This window comes from Equus caballus, chromosome 10 (assembly GCF_041296265.1).
Source record: "Equus caballus isolate H_3958 breed thoroughbred chromosome 10, TB-T2T, whole genome shotgun sequence".
Classification (NCBI taxonomy): Eukaryota; Metazoa; Chordata; class Mammalia; order Perissodactyla; family Equidae; genus Equus; species Equus caballus.
The window spans coordinates 12,306,580-12,323,677 of record NC_091693.1 but is presented as its reverse complement, the minus strand read 5'-3'; the positions used below and the strand labels follow the sequence as shown (position 1 = coordinate 12,323,677).

Below are 17,098 nucleotides of genomic sequence, written 5' to 3'. Positions count from 1 at the left end.
CTTGTTCATTAAAGTAAGGGTCATATCTGATCCCATGGGCATCATTTTCCATTAGGACATTTTGAGTCAGAGCAGTGATTCTACCAGCAAGTTTTCCAATAATATCCTAGTAACAAGGAGAACAGAGTCATACTGTATACACACAAATAACTCTATTGCCATGAAAATAAGGATACTCAGGAAGACTTTAGGAATTCTTTGAGAAGAATCAGATGGGGAGAAAAAGATCAGTGTTGATACCCACATGAATGTCCTCCTGTCTATTCCTGTTTTCCATGACACAGTCCAGGTGCCATCCATTCCTCCCCCTGGAGGAGGGATAGAGCTGTGATTGCTAAGACCTTATCATGGGTTCCCACCCCTCATTGCACAACCACTGCCTGGCATTCCACTGTAGAGATGGTGCAACTGAGACCAACAAGAGCTGGGTTCTGGAGTGGAAAGTGACCTTAAGCCAACAATAATGACAAAGTCAGTTCACATTGTTGAACATTTATTGACTGAATGCAAGTCTTCTAAGGAATTTCCACTTTAATCATTGACTATTACAACAACTCTACTGGAAAAGTGCCTCAGGATCATCATTTTACAGGCAAGAGAAAAAATTCTTTCTAGAGTTTAATAAGATAGAGGAGGATAAGAGAGCCAGACTCATATTTCACATCCAGCATGAGGAGGTCACTCTTGCTGGAGCTGACCAAGTTGGAGACCTTACACTTATAAGCCTGGCATCCTCCCTCCCAATGGGGTGTGAGGTGATGCTGCTGTTGTCCTGTGATAGTGTCATCCTCTCTGTGAGCTGCAGACACGGGTCTTTGAAGAACCACTGGATGGAGATCCCAATATAATTTGTGAGGCACGTGAGGACCACAGGTTCCTTAGGCTCTGTATCTGGGGTCTTTATGTATTACACTTATTCCAATGGAGGTATTTGACCCTGGATCTGTGGAGAAATAGAGTAGATGATTGACTTAGAGTTGGCTTGGGGCCTGGGGTCACACTCCTTCCTCAGAAATCTCAGCCACTCTGTAAAGGTGACCCAGTAATGGCCCTGACCCTTGCAGAAGGATAAGTGTTTTGGTTCAGGTGATGATCCATAAGGAGGGGGAACCATCTCCCCTTTTCATCCATATATCACCCTCGGATGACCCCTAATCAGGCCCCCTGGACATCTCTGCAGTATCAGCACCAGGAAATTCTTCTCATTCAACAGGTCCTATGAGCTCATCACCAGGTAGAATTTTTCTGTCCTGAACTTTAATTTGTTTTTTCCTAGAACTTTCTTTGACTTCAGAAAAGAACAGGCTACATTCCCTATATACAATTCTGTGTTTATTGGAGGAGGCAATCTTGCTAGCTTTGTCTATCTCTGGGGCCAAGAGAATGTTAGATAAATTTGGAAGGCATTTACTGCTCTTTAAATAATTTATTAGAGAATGAGGATGGCCCTGCTCAATCTTCACAACCTTAGGACCTGGAGAGCTTCTAATCTAAAGGATTTCTCATTCTGAATAGGACTTCTACTTCCTGGCCTATGGATTGAATGTCACAGGGAAGAAAATCTCTAGAGAGAAGTAGCTAGAGTTTTAACAAAAGACAGAGACTGTTAGGAATAGATAGAAATTACTCAAGATAATAACAGTCATAAATGAGAAGCTACAGCTAACACCATACTCAATGGTGAATCACAGAAAGCTTTCCTCTGAGATCATGAACAAGACAAGGATGCTGCTTTCACTACCTCTATTCAACATAAACAGGAGACCTAGCCACAACAATGAGGCAAGAAGAAGAAATAAAAGGCATGCAAATTGGAAAGGAGGAGAAAAATGACCTCTTTTTCCAGAAGATATAATCTTATATGTAGAAAACCTTAAAGATTATATGCACACACATACGCAAACACAGAAAAAAAAATTATTAGAACTAATAAACTAAGCAAAGTTGCAGGAAACAAAATTAAGACTCAATATCTATTACATTTATCTACAATAACAATGAACGATCCAAAAAAGAAATGAAAAACATTCCATTTAGAATAGCATCAAAAAGTATAAAATAATTAGGAATAAACTTAACCAAGGAGGTGAAACATGTGCACATGGAAAACTACCAAATGGTCTGAAAGAATTTAAAGAAGACACAAATAATGGAGAGACATCCATGTTCATGGAAGGGAAGAAGTAATACTGGTAAAATGCCAACATACCCCAAACTATCTACATATTTCATATAATCCTTAACAAAATAAAATGAAATTTTTGCAGAGATAGAAAAACCTAACCTAAAATTCAAAGAACCCCAAATAGTTAAAACAATCTTTATAAAGGAGAACAAAATTGGAGCATTCACACTTCCTGACTTCAAAACTTACCACAGAGCTAAAGAATCAAAAATGTGTGGCACTAACATAAAGACAGACATATAGACCGTGGAATACAATAGACATCCAGACATAAATCCTCGAATATGTGATTGGATGATTTTTAACAAGGATGCCAAGACCATCCATTGCACAAAGGACAGTCTTTTCAACAAACAGTTTGGAAAACTGGATCTCCACATGCAGAAGAATGAGGCTGGACTGCTGCCTTACACCATATACAAAACTTAGCTCAAAATGGACCAAATCCTAAAGTAAGACCTAAAACTCAGAAGAAAACATAGGGGGAAAGCTTATTAACATTGGATTTGGTAGTGATTTCTTGAATATGACACTAAGAACACAAGCAAAAAAAGGAAAACGGGATAAATTGGACTTTGTCAAAATGATAACCTTCTGTTCATTAAAAGACACAATCAACAGAGTGAAAGTGTCCTGTGCAAGGGGAGAAAATAACTTGCAAATTATATGTCAATAAGGGGTCCATATGCAGAGTATACAAAGAACTGCTAAACACAACAACAACAACAAAACCAAATGACCTGATTGAAAAATAGGCAAATCAGAGTTGGCATCTCTCACCACTCAGCCAGAGTCCTTAAAAGAGCAAGGCACGTTTGTGTATCTCATGACAAACGCATTGGGCTCTGAGCTCTCAGAGAGTGTAAAGTCACCTGCTCTACGTCTGGGAGAAACCATTGACTTTCTCAAGTGTCAATATGTTAGCGGGGTTTGGTTTTGAAAGACAGAGGAGGAGAATCAGAGACCACTGGGTCCCAATTACATCCTCCATGCCTCTCCTGGTTCTTCACTGACCAACTGATTGCCTGGCCAACCAATGATGATTCCTTCCCACTGCACACCTCTCCATCACCGACTGAGGTGTGTTTTCTCAGAGGCACCATTTTCAAGGTTCTCCTAGAGGTGGATAAGGGTGGGTCTGTGGTTTGACCATAAACAACACATGAGCACCAGGAGTAAGTGAGGCAGTCAGGTGAGTATTCAGGCCTCAGGGCAAAGATATGGATCACATCCTCCCAGGTGACTGTAATTTACATGAGTCAGTGACCCTAAATGATACAGAGAATCCAAAGAATGATCCAGAAAAGGGCGAGGGGCCAGGCAGGAGCTTCCTGGCTTTGGCAGAGGAACCTGATCTCTGCCCTTGGTCTTTAATGTCTCTTCCGTCTCTGAACTTGCTGCAAATCTGGCCTTTATGGACCATCTGTGTTTCATGGGTTGGAGATAGAAATTTGACGAGAACTTAAAATTCTTCCTTATGCCACAATTATGATTAATACCCCAGGGTCTCAGACCAATTGCGGGGAGGAATATTTTTCTAGAGAGCAGTAATGATGCGGGATCGGTGAGCCGAGGAGTCGAAAGAAAGATTTCTTAGACTCTCAAGATCTGGCAGTAGTGCTCTTTTATTTAGAGAATAGTGTGGAATAGCATGGGGACAGGACCCATGGGCAGGCAGAGCTTCTGCTGCTGCCGCTTCTGCTGCCCCCGCTGGCATGGGGACAGGGCCCATGGGCAGGCAGAGCAGCTGCTGCTCCCGCTGGCATGGGGACAGGACCCATGGGCAGGCAGAGCTGGTGTGTGGGGACAGGACCCACGGGCAGTCAGAGCTCCTGCTGCTGCCGCTGCTGCTGCCCCCGCTGGCATGGGGACAGGACCCATGGGCAGGCAGAGCTGGTGCATGGGGACAGGACCCACGGGCAGTCAGAGCTCCTGCTGCTGCCCCCGCTGGCATGGGGACAGGTCCCATGGGCAGGCAGAGCTAGTGTGTGGGGACAAGACCCACAGGCAGTCAGAGCTCCTGCTGCTGCCCCGAGTTGAGGGTTAGGGCTAATTTTATAAGGCATGGGTACGTGACTTATTTTTACTGTAAAAAAAGAAAAGATGATGTAAAAAGTCATTAAATGATTTCAGTGCAGATGGGGTCTGCTTATTGTGCGGTCATATAGCTTTAGATACGAATCTGGCCATATAGATCGGCATGCAGGTGAGGATGGCCCGGGCTTCTCTCCCTGGGGCAGTCCTAATTCATACCATAAAAAGGGAGAGTCCTAATTCATACCATAAAAAAAGTCCACTGGGTCGTATAGTATAGTTTGGCACATAGGCCAGGTCACCTTGGGCTTCTCTAGCTGGGGCAGCCTTAATCCACATCATAAAGCAGCCTTAATCCACATCAGTAAAAGCCCTGAGACATAGGCCTCAGTCCCTGGAGATTCAAAGACCTGCTCCTGTGTGGTCAAAAGTCTAAGGACTCTGCATCCAGGTTCCAGTCTCTGAAGAAAATTGGATTATTCACTCATTCATTCGCCTTTCATTCCTCCATCCTTTATCAAACTCAATTGAGAGTTAGGGGGCCGGCCCAGTGGTGCAGTAGTCAAGTTTGCATGATCTGCTTTGGCGGCCCGAGGTTCACTCTGATACCAGGCACTGACCTACCTACCACTTATCAAGTCATCCTGTGGCAGGCATTCCACATAAAAAATAGAGGAATATGGGCATAGATGTTAGCTTAGGGCCAATCTTACTCAGCAAAAAGAGGAGGATTGGAAGTAGATGTTAGCTCAAGGCTAATCTTCCGCAAAAACAAAGGAAAAAAAAAGTAATTGAGAGTCAGTTACATGTGGGCCCTGGGCTGGCTGCAGGTTTAGGGTGGGGAGTGAGACTACAAAGTCCTTTCCATTATACTCCAGTGGGACTGACCTCAACACATCAGGAAACAAATAAGTGATTTTGATGCAGGGTCAGTGAGCCGAGGAGTCCAAAGAAAGATTTCTTAGACTCTTAAGATCTGGCAGTAGTGCTCTTTTATTTAGAGAATAGAATAGCATGGGGACGGGACCCATGGGCAGTCAGAGGTTCTGCTGCTGCCGGCATGGGGACAGGACCCACGGGCAGTCAGAGATGCTGCTGGCATGGGGAGCTGCTGCTGCCGCCGCTGGCATGGGGACAGGACCCATGGGCAGGCAGAGCTGCTGCCGGCATGTTGCTGCTGCCACTTCTGCTGCCTCTGCTGCTGCTGCCAACTTGGGTGGAGAGTAAGGCTAAATTTAAGGCATAGGTATGTGAGTTATCTCTTTACAAGACAAAGAATATGTAAAAAAGTTAAAATGGTATCAGTGCCCTTATGGTCTGGCCATTTGGTGGTCCCACAACTTTTAGATAAGAATTAAACCGGATTGAGTAAACGGCAGAAGTCACGGCTTGAATTTTATCCTTGGCTAAAGACAAAGGAGGATTTGTGTGTGGGGGGGGCGGGGGGGGTCAGTTACATGAGGTTGCCAGACAGTAACCAACTTAAGTTCTTGCCTCTGGCATTGATTAAGAGCTTCTAGAGATAAGACCATCCCCCTTCTTCCTGGCACAGAGAGGGAGGCATCTTCACAGATAGAGGTTTCCCTTAGAAATGTAAATGTTTCCCAACAAAGGGGCAAACAAATTCCACTCCTTGGAGCCTGAATCTCATCTGTAGTTTTAAAACTAACCAGCCTAAAAATCCTCATCATAAGCCATTTTAAAATTAAGCAGCCTAAAAATCCTCATCAATTTCAAATCCAGTGCAGGGAGATTGAATCAGCCACCTGAGGGGGCGGCCTGGGCATTCCCTGCACTGACTCTGATTGTTGATGCAGGTAATTTAGTTCTATAGTAAACTTGGATGAAATTTCCATTTGCTGTCACTCCCCAGGCCAGAATCTCTCCCTCTGAGCTGCAGACACCTAAAAAGGAAGGATCTGAACCCCACAGATGGTCTCAGGGTCTGCAGACACCTAATAAGGCTCCCAGGTGGAGGAGAGGATGAGGCTGTGGCTGCAGACAGACCTCATGTGATTCCTAGTCTGTGTGACCCTGTTTCAGTGACTTTCAAATCCCTGTGCCTCAGTTTCCCCTCACTGAAGTAGAATAAATGTTTGACTACCAGGTTTTCAATGACTTCACCTTAAAAACATCTCAGGCACTGAACTAAATCTTGCTGAAGAGGAGCTGTCAAAATAAATGGCATCTGTTATTGTTTGATTCCAAGAGACAATGCCACTTGGCCTGATCCCAGGTGGATGAGGAGCTGCCAGCAGCATCAGCTCACCTCTGTTCCTCCCCTGGGGACACTGACTTTCCACTGTAGTCTCCTCAGTCCTCCAGGGCAGTTGGTTAGTGGCCTGGGTGCCTTGTTCCTCTGTGCTATCCATGCTGAGTCTCAGGTCAAGTATCAGGCTGTGCCCTTGCTCAGATGTGGCTCTTGGGGCTGAGCCCTGGCTGGTGACCAGCTCAGGGGCTTTGGAACTCGGGCAGCGAGGAAATCACTGTTCCAGTCGGCCCTGCCCAGGAGTCCAAAGTCCAACCCTGATGCTTGGTCCTCAGGGTCACTGGAGTCAGGAGGCCTGGGACAGGGGTCTGGGCAGGGGTTTCCTGGGCTGGGCTTCTCTGTGAGGATCCCAGGGATCCTTAAGCCCTGCAGGATCTTTCTCATGGTCATGATCCCAGGGAGGGTCCCAAGGGGCTGGACTAAGATTGATCTCCTCCTGCTGGGTTACTCCCATCACACTGATCTTTCTCTTCCTAGAGAAAGTCTACAGTTATCTGGATTCCCAGAAAGGAGTAACAGTCTTTTGAAGTGTATCTCCACTGTTTGTGTCCTGCATTAAATGCTCAAATCCCAGCATGGGACATAATGCAGAGGGAGACATAGGCACAGTTCAGGCCTGTCAATTCTGCGTGTGAAGTAGAATTCACCCCACCCAACGCCCAGAGATCAGACAGGAATCACTCACTGTATACATGGACTTGTCCAGTTCCTACTTCATATATCAAGGATCTTTTTAGGACAAGTAGTGTGTAGTTTCCTGCGTACTCCGTCGTGACATTCTGGAACAGCAGGGATCCATTGGGGTACATTGTCTCTCGACCTGTGGCTAGAGGCCCTGTGGAAAATGCTTTTGTGTCTACATCATAAAACTTAATTTGTTTATGTGGACGTGCTCCATTCCCTTTGAACCACATATAGCCTAGAATATTCCCAGTCAGATTGTGGACAAGTAGAAGAACATCCTTTCCTTCAGTAACATTGTTCGGCACCGACTCAATAGTGAACTGGACAGTGGCGGGCAGGTTCCAGAAGCCTAAGATTGAGACTAGGAGGAAAAAGAGAGAGATCAATCAATATTTGGACCTATGTATTGGGATGGAAAGATGAGGCCCTGGGTCCTGAGCATGTTTCTTCTTCTCTTAGATTTGGAGTGTGTGTGTATGTACATCTCCTACTGCTCAAGGTCAGCAGCATGACCACCATTACTTCAGCCCTTCTAAACATATTTCCTCTGTTTCCAATACTCTTCCCCAGCTATGCCTGGCTCATTCCCTCACTGTCCTCAGCACCCTGCTTACTTTTATGGGTGTCCTTGGGAGATGCCTTCCCTGACCACCTGCTCTAAAGACCCTCCATCTTCATTTTCTCACCTTTCCCTGCTCTGTTCCCTTCATGACATTGTCAGTCCCTGACCTCACATTCTAGATCTCTTTGCTTCTCTCTCCTCATCCCCAGAGAACGTGAGCTCCTGAGGGCAGGGACTTGTCTGATCTTGCTGTTCCCCCAGTGCCTGGAACAGGCTGCAAAAACCTGTGGATGAATGAATGCGTGTGCCCAGGGCCCTCCATGTCCTGGTGCTTATTTGCCAATTTCTAAGGGTAGTGGGGAAGGATAATGGCAGGGGTTCCTAGTTAAGGTTTTTCTGGTGTCATCCTCAAAGAAATTATTATTATTATCAATTTTCAAAAATTATAGGTTAGTGATAACTAACTTGGAAAGGTAGAACAATGGGGATATTCCTGCCCTTCACCACTTCCAGATTATGAAATTTTCCTTTTGCTGTGTCCCCTCCCCCATTTTGCTCTGCTCCTGTGTCTTCTCCCCTCATGTCCAAACAGAAGCCTTCCATCCCCTCTCCAAGCCCTGTCCCTTCCAGGAATCCCCAGCCAGTCTCTGTCCTTGCATCTCCAGCCCACCCTCAGGGAATCATCCCCTCTCACCTGCCAAGAGGAGCGCCTGCCAAGGGACACATCCTCTGTGAGCAGGGCCTGAGGGTGATTGCATGGTGTCTGCTGCCTGCTCTGTCCTTCCGTCTGTGAGAAGAGCTTGGGCTCCAGAGACGCTCGGAAGCACTGCTGCCCACCGGGCGTCAGCTCTGCTGTGCTTCCTCCCTCCGTGCTGAGCCTCCTCCTGGGGCAGGAGTGCTTTGCCAGGTCACGTGGGCAGGGGTGGAGTCTCTGCCCAGGACCCTCCTCCCGCCTCACCTCATTCCTGCCTCCCTTGTCCCTAGCTTTTCTTTCCCTCTTATCTTTATTTCTGTTTTCTGGGAACTGCTGATTCCCCTCCCTTCTTCAGCAGTGAGTTTCAACCACACACACACACACACACACACATACACAGACACACACACACACACACACACACACATATTCTTGTTTGGGCAAGCACCAGTCTGGGGCATCGTGTCCTGGGCTGACCCCATAGCCCCGGGTCAGGTTGCATAATCACCCTCCCTCTCTCTCATCTGCTTCTTGCTTTTCCCGTAAGAGGAGGAGCCCAGAGGCTACACCAGTCTCTGAACTCTTGTCACAGGAATGTCACCCCCGCTGTGCATTAGCATCACCTGAGGATCTTGGTAAAGACTGTGAATGTCCAGGTGACACCTTAAAAATACTACTTTAGCAGCTGCCCAGGTTCGTGGTACCCAGCCAGGCTGAACACCATTTTGCGGAGTGGGGAAGCCCCTCCCCTTCTCCCGTTCTGAGTCAGAATTTTCTAATAAAATGCAGATTCTGACCCAGTAGTGGTGGGGTGGATTCAAGAGTCTGCGTTTAAGAAGCTCTCAGGTGATGCTGATCATACTGGCCTGTGGAGCACGCTTTCAATACTAAGGCTGACGGGGACCCCTGTGTCCTGTCCTTGGGTCTGCCAGCAGCCCACAGAGACCGAGGATTCCCCAAACCTGGGGGATTATTTCTGTTTGTGACACAGAAACCCAGCTGGGCATCGGGGTCTTCCCAGTGTCCTCAAATGCTCTGGGAAGGTTGGATTTGCTCCCAGCAGGAAGGTCACAGAGATGACTCTGGGGGTGAGAAAAGGACAAGCTGAGCAATGACTGGTAAGGGGACTCATCCTCTATCTCTGGTGTCACCAGCCAGGATGATGGCAACAAACACCAAGTATATGTGTCTGAGAAGGAGCTGTAGTCCTGCATGTGAAGGGGAAGATTTCCCACATGTCCTGGGTGAGAGGACCATGGTGGTCGTAGGTCCTGTGGCTGTGGGCTTCCTGCTCCTCAGGGGCCTGTTTCAGGGAGGCCCTCTCTGTGTGTGTCGGCTGAACTGTGGCTCAGAGCCTGTCCCTGTCCTCCAAGACTATCCTGGGGGCTTCTGTCCTCTATCAGTCTGACTATCCTTTGGTCACCTGCCTTCTCCAAGGGTAGGCCAAGGAGAGGGTCGGGAGCTCTACAGGGACCCCTGACAGAGTAGGATCCTCTGAGGCCCTTAGAAGGGGCAGGCAGAACAGAGCAGGCACATATGAGGGGCCCTTAAGGATCTCTTCAACCAAGGGATGGAAATCAGATTCCTTCTCCACTTCCTGAGCCAAAGCCACATTCATGTGTTAATTTTAATTTCCCGCTAATTGTCTGTGTGTCCCAACTTCACCCCCTGGAGGTCATGAGGGGACCCGCAGCCCATGTCAGGGTCTGCACCAGGGATGCTGACCTGGTTCCAGAGGGTTTGAGCTGGCCCTGAGCCCTGGACAGAAGTGGGCTCTGAACTCCACACTGTAGGGTCCCATCAGCCTGCATCCTGCTCACTGTGTGTCCACTTTGTCCAACTCTATCCCAGTGCAGGATGAGCCCAAGGAGAGGATAGGCATTGTCCAGTGGACTTCTGATCCAGTGTCCTGTGCTAATTAGTGGATGTGCTGCGTGAAGAGGAGGTCTCTCACCCTGAGGCTTCAAAGGAAGGGCTCAGTGAGTGGTCTCTTGAGGTCTCAAGTAGTAGTCTCAAGGCTTGGAGGAAGGGTCCCCAGAATGGTGTGTGTTTCCCCTATCACAGCACTGGGCAACTGCATCTGAGTCATTTTGTCCCTGTCTGTGGTCTTCCCTAGTTCTCCCCACAGGGCCCAGGACCTGGAGCTGCTGCATGTGGAGACTCAGCCCAGGAATCCTGCAGGATCCTCTGTCACAGGAGGGGAGCCCCCTGTGGGACCCTCAGCCCCTCTGAGATGGAAGCACACATGTCCTGCATTTCCTGTCCTATCCTGGATGGGAAATTCCCCTTGTCCCCCGGACACCTTGGGCTGGTGAGATGTCTTTAGGGGACCACAGCTTTGTGTCCCTACAGACCAGGTACCCTGGGGACAGGGAGTCACCTCTGACTTCCTTTGTGATCAGGGTTCAGCTCTCACTTCCCTGGTGGTAACTTTACCTGGGGTGGAGGTAAAGTCTGTGTCAGGCCAGGTCTCTGTGAGAAGAGGAAGGACGTAGGCTATCAGCCCAGGCCCTCTGGGGAGAGAAGTCCCTCACAAGGTAGGGATGGGGAGGGGTGTGATTTTCTGAGACAAAAGAGGTCGCAATCCCTGACTGTTACGAGAACCCTGTCCTGCCTCATGACTCTACCAGGGGTAAAGCCCAATCCCTGAGGCAGCCACAGGCACTTGCTGGCCTCCTCTCAAGCTGCTACCAGTGTCCTTGGGTCTACGTGGAATGTGCTCTGATGCCAAGATGTCACAGAACGGTAACAGGCTTCTGTTGTGTAGTTTCCTTCATCCATTCTACCAGTATTTATTAAGCATCTCTTACTGGGTGCAGACAGGGACACCTGGATATCTGGTCTGGTTTAGGTCTCATCCTCGAAGATGATGCCTCTGGAGAGGAGGCTTCTGTTCAGAGTGCCCCCTGGGCACAAGGAAGGGATTAATCCTAGTGGCCAGCTCCCTGGCTCTGCCTTATGCTCTCACTGCCTGTTCCTTGTTAAACTTCCCTCTCCCATCCTGGTACCACCTGAGGCCTCAGCACCACCTGCCTGGCACAGGGGTCTGGGAGCTCTGGGCACCAAGCTGCCCAAACCCTCCACCCCATGTGAAACTGGCATTGGAGACAAGGGCCTTATGATGGGATCAGGGCCGCCTGGTAGGAAAGCACCTCCAAGCCTAAGGGAACACTACCTGAGGGGCTGGTGGGTCCATCTGGCATTATCCTGGTGAGTGGTCACAAGGTGTAGGCCCACCCAGGAGCTGCCCCTGAGGTCTGAGAGCTGGCCCAGTGCTTTCCAGTAAGTATTTGGTTTCCGGAACTTCTTGATGTCCGTGACACAACCAGAGGGGAAGAGTGCAGGGTTCTGGTGTTGGTTGAGATGGAGCCACAAAGAGAATGGGGGAACTCTCTGGTGGCAAGCCCAGCACCTGCCCATCAGTGCCCAGTGGACATGGGGACACTGGGTGCAGGGACAGTCCAGGGTGTCCCCACAGACTTGAGGACAAGAGGAGCATGATCCTCAGTTTTTCCTGCTGCTGGGCGCAAGACGTAGGATCTGGGAGAGGCCACAGGAGCCACCTCTAATTTTTTATTGGAGGTTTAAAGGGAAAAAGAGTCATTTCTACTAGATCACAAAATTGTAGATAGCCTGTTGACAGAAGGGCATCTTATATCATTGTGAACATAATGCACTGGATACTCTTTTATGGAAAAATAAATATTTTAGTTCTGTTGATAACTGTGATGCATGTTTTATTCTCTAGTTCACGGTTAACATCGTGTTTGTAGTTTCTCTCTTAAGGAAATGGCAAAAGCCGACCAGCATCCACTAATCAGCACAGGAAAGTGGATTTTATGTGGACTCTCAGGAGTTTTAGCTTTCATGCATTCCTAGATCTTCTGTCAGCTCTAATGTGATTTCTCTTTGTCCATTTCTTCAGGTCTTTCCTCTGGAGACAGTCACATTTCTCCCTTAGACCAGAACGTACCCCCTACACCTGTCACAATGCTGGGATGAATGAAGGACAGAAACAGAGATAGATAATTTAAGTATCAAATCCAAGATGGACAAGAGAGTTCGCCTAGACTGTAGAGTGGGCAGGTGAATGGTGAGGACACTAAAAAGACTCCCCTCCCCCTAAGGAGGGAGCATCAAAGGCTCCTGTGCTACACAGAGGGGCCCCACGTTGGGGGGTACGGTGCTGTCAGTCCACAGGTGCTGGCAATGAGTCCCTGACACTGTACAGTCACCAACTATGTCCATTTTTGGCATGTAGATTTGCACCTAAGGAATGATGCAAGGTATATGATTCTGAAAATAAAGAGAAACTCCTATGATATAATTTTCTTCTTAATAATATATTTCTCCTGATAATAGAATTACTTTGCATTTATTGCTAAGACACCTCTTAAGATGGTAAGAACTTCTGAGCAGACTATGTAATAATGTTGCTTATATATTTCTTATCATGTATTTTTTCATCTCAACATCTACAGTATTTCCCTGATCTGACTTTGCAGTGTAAGCTGGTGCTGTCATTGTGACTCATGGTTACACCTTTTGCAAAACCACAGTCTTCCAGCTGGTGAGCTACAGGCAGCCAGTTAATCACCCCTAAATATGCCTCCTTCTGAACCTGAACTTGACCTTAGTCCTAGTACATGGCCCACTCTCCTGGCCCCCGTTTGCACTTCTTCTAGCAGGAACCATCCACTAGAGGGCTCTCATGCTCCTCCATCAGCTCCTGTGGACGTTTTTCCATCACCTGAGACCAATGCAAGTGTTTTTACTGCCTCAACACCCAGCCTTCAAATGCTCCTTAGATTTGCTCTGGGTGAAGCTGCTCGGACAGACATCAGGTACCCCATGGTGGAACCTCCCATTGGAGGATGTGGCAGCCTGGACTGGCTACCTGGAAACAATCCCTGGGCCCAATCGTTGGGGAGGGAGATGGTTCCAGGCAGACGGTCAGTGAAGGCTGGATAGTCAGGACCCAGATGCCCCTGCCCTGGGGGAAATGGCCATGAACCTGTGGTCCTGAAGGCCCTGTCACTTAGGATCTGTGCACCTGGACCTTGGCTGGGCTGATGTGGAATATTCCAGAATGGGCCTTTCCCAGCAGGAGATGGGTCCTCCTTTCAAAATATCCAGGTCATGTCCTGTAGACATTCAAAGATCCTATCTGTAATAAACGTGTCATCCTGAGGAAGTGCAACACCCTTGCAGTAATGACAATGAGAGAAATATGACCACCAATGCCAACTTGGGTGTATCTCAGAGACACAATGCTCAGTAAAAAGAAGCCAGACGCTAATCCACGGGTCTAATATAAGTAGTGTTTGTGTGTGTGAGCAGATAACAGAGGGAATAGTCTCACCGTTTCTCATGGGTGTATTTAAATCACAGCACCATTCTGAGTCTATGTTTTCCTTCTGTAAAAGCAGCATGAGAACAATGTGGCTCTCTCAGGGTCATTACAGGGATGATGTGAGGAAAGGCATAAAAAGCCAAGAAGGTAGACACTCCACAGGGAACCCCATGTTCCTCTTACAGAGAACTTCACCCAAGATTTTGTCTCCCCTGTGCACAAATTTAGCATCTCTCATCATGATAGAGTAAAGTTTTCAGGTCCCTCATAATTTCAAATGTTGAGCTATTTTCAGTTTGGGGTGTTTTGTACTTAGTAACAGATATCAGGACTGAGGTCCATCCTTACATGATTCCTACACGTTTACAGGGCTGGAATCATCCACATTTACAGACAGTGAAATTGAAGTGAATGCACTCAATTCCCAGTGTGCAATTATTCACAGATGAGTTAATTTATTTTCTGAAAAGTTAGCACACATTCTGTGCAGGCTTACAGTCATTGTACAGGGCACAAAAATGATGTACAGGGCACCTAACAGATGGTCACTGGCCTCAGGGACCTGGTGTTCTAGTGAAGAGAGAGGTTCAATGCAAATAAAGAAATAAACAGTACTTCAGATGGTGACAAGTCCTCCAATGGAAAATGAAGTGAGTGAAGTAGATAGAGAGTGGCTGGGTTGGCAAGATCTTTCTATTTAATACAAGGTGGTCAAGAAAGCCTCCATGACAAGAAGACATTGTACAAGACTTGATGGGAAGGGAAGGAGCGTCATGTAGGTCACTGAAGGAAGATTATTCAAGGGAGAAGGAACAGCCTATGCAAAGTCCCTGTGTCAGGAGCTTACTTGGTCTGTTTGAGGGTCAAGAAGCTACTATGGCCACAATAGATGGGATAAAGAGGGTGATCTGAGAGTGTAGGCAGGCACTAGTTTGTACAGGACAGTGTTACCCAAACGTTGATCTGCAAGGAGCCAAGGAGCTTGGGCCAGAAAGTAATCCAAGAACATTACTAAGGGCCCTGTTTATTTCAGCTGATATTTCCTCCATTGCAAGACATTCTTCATGAAAGCACTGAGTTGTTTGACCTGCTGGTGGAAACTCCCTGTCTTGTTGCAGACCAGTACTGTGAGTATCACTAATTTGGGTTGGTGGGATGATGAGGACGTTGATATGTGAGTGACAGGAGGGCTTCAAGCACTACAAAGATGACCTGATTTAGGTTTTAAAAGAATTCATCTCTGAGGATTCAGAGATCCTACTGTGAGGAGATAGATAGAAGGGAAGCGGGAACAAGGAGGTGGCAGGAAGATCAGTTAGGAGACTATTGCAATAACCCCATTTAGGAGTTGTTTGGACCTGAGTGTTTGGATTCTATTTATATTCTGTAGATGGAGTAGAGGGTTTGAATGTGGATTACAGATTAGCAGGAGAGCAAGAGAAGCATCAAACATATCACCAAGATTTTTTGCCTGAGCCCCTGGGAGGATAGAGTTGATCCTGACTGAGAAGAGGAGGACTCTGGGAGGATCAGATTGAGAAGTGGGGGAAGACCCTTTCGGTCTTGGCTGTGGACATGTAATATTGGAGGTGACCCATGAAATCCAGGATAGTCACACTTGATTGACTCAACTAATTCTCTTCTAATCCCCTTGAAAAACACATGAAAGTCTGATAAATTCCTGGAATCTCTGACAAAAGATTCACACACATGAGATGTAGAAGAAGGAAGTGGTTCTTGTGAGATGCAGATGGAGACTATCCTGCCACTCAGGGCCATGGAGCCAGTGGGTCCCAATCTTGTCTCTACCGAGAGACGGCAGAGGTGCTGTGGCCCAAGACCAGCACAGCATCTTGATTTCCCAGTTTTTTCATCCTAAATGTAGAGAGAGCTTCTTAAGCAAGCTGAATCACCAGTCCTGCTTTTGGAGATCTTTCTGGAAGCTGCAACTTGAGTCTACTTCCTAATATATAAGTAAAAAATAAAAATAAAGTTAAATAAGTAATAGTTCTCTAAAAAAGGAAAGCATGCCATTTATAGACTGGTAATGAAACTGGGTCATGAATTGAGGATTATAATTTTTTAATTCCATGCCCCTGATGTCAAAAAAAAACAAAAGCAGAGAGAACAAGTCAGTCTCATCTTATGTCATAGGGACAAAGACCTAAGGTGTTTGGGTTTCTTGGAAGAATCTTAATCAGGTGTGTGAGGCTTGCCAAGAGGGAGCATATCTTTTTGAAGTGGATGAACTTCAACCCCAAGAATATTCTAACTTGTTGTCATGCAGCCCACTGCAGCTGGAACAATGAAATTATTATTCTATTCCTGATATTCATACTGTGAGCAAAACCAGTCCTGGCTCCCAGCTATTGTATGTTCTCTTTCTTGTATTTGTGACAGTACTGGAGTTGGCCATGATAAACCCAGTGTCTCTTTGTGTTCTGTTCAGAGTGATCACAGGAAGGTCCTGGCTTCTCCTGCCTGGGCCACACTGAGGAGATCTGCCCCAAACAGCGACAGTTCCACTGGACAGAATCAAAGTCATCTCTGAATAACGTGCTCTGAGGGAACTTGCTGGTTTTCACTTTCACCCACTATCTAAGGTCATTCCTCTGGAAGATGGGGACTTAGCTCCTTTCATCCTCATCACCATAACACAGCCCCTTCCCATCCCAATATCTCCAGTGTTTCCCTAAGACCAACATTCAGTGTGGATTTTACTTCTATTTAATGCTATTCAAATTTGGATGAACTGACTGTGATTTATTTTCCCCCCATTGGATGTGGAGTACAACATTTGAATCTCTGAAGTCCATCAGGCCTGGGTAACCTTTCCTCTGTGAGCTACAGAGGTTGGGGATGAGGTTGGGGGCTGTTAGAGATGTATAATGACACAAAAAGAGTAGAAAAGGCCAAATTCCTCCTCCTCTTTCTTCACTAGCCTCCAGTTTACTCTGTGTTGGTGCCACCCTCTAGTGGCCAAATTTCAAAGTTCACCTCCGAGTAGGATCAAATCTTTTATTTATAAAGGGATTTCATGCCCCCATGGTCACTCCCAGGGGCAGAACCAGCTACATAAGTTGGAGGACTGAGTGTAAAGTGAAAATCAGGGCTTCTTGTCAAAAAATCATGAAGAACGCCAAGACGGCGAAAGCAGAGCATTAATCTTACCCCAGGTGCTTCTAAGTGATAGCACACATTGCAAGCCCAGGAAGCCAGCCCTGCCTAGCAGAGCAAATGGATGAGTTCATCTTCCAAGACAATTCTACATCAACTCAAGTCATAAAAAACCTACAGGCCTACAGCTAATATCATAC

At 47.0% G+C, this 17,098-nt stretch overlaps 1 protein-coding gene across 1 annotated transcript; it reads right to left on the bottom strand.

Annotated features, from left to right (window-relative positions):
• Positions 1-476: 476 nt before the first annotated feature.
• On the bottom strand, positions 477-8,731 carry LOC100630409 (cell adhesion molecule CEACAM3). Its single transcript, XM_005596272.4, has 3 exons — positions 8,429-8,731; positions 7,174-7,533; positions 477-943 (listed from the first exon to the last, which is right to left on the bottom strand). Exons 1-3 carry the CDS (start codon positions 8,490-8,492, stop codon positions 879-881), a joined length of 489 nt encoding a protein of 162 aa, XP_005596329.2. The 5' UTR covers positions 8,493-8,731; the 3' UTR covers positions 477-878.
• Between the last annotated feature and the right edge of the window lie 8,367 nt (positions 8,732-17,098).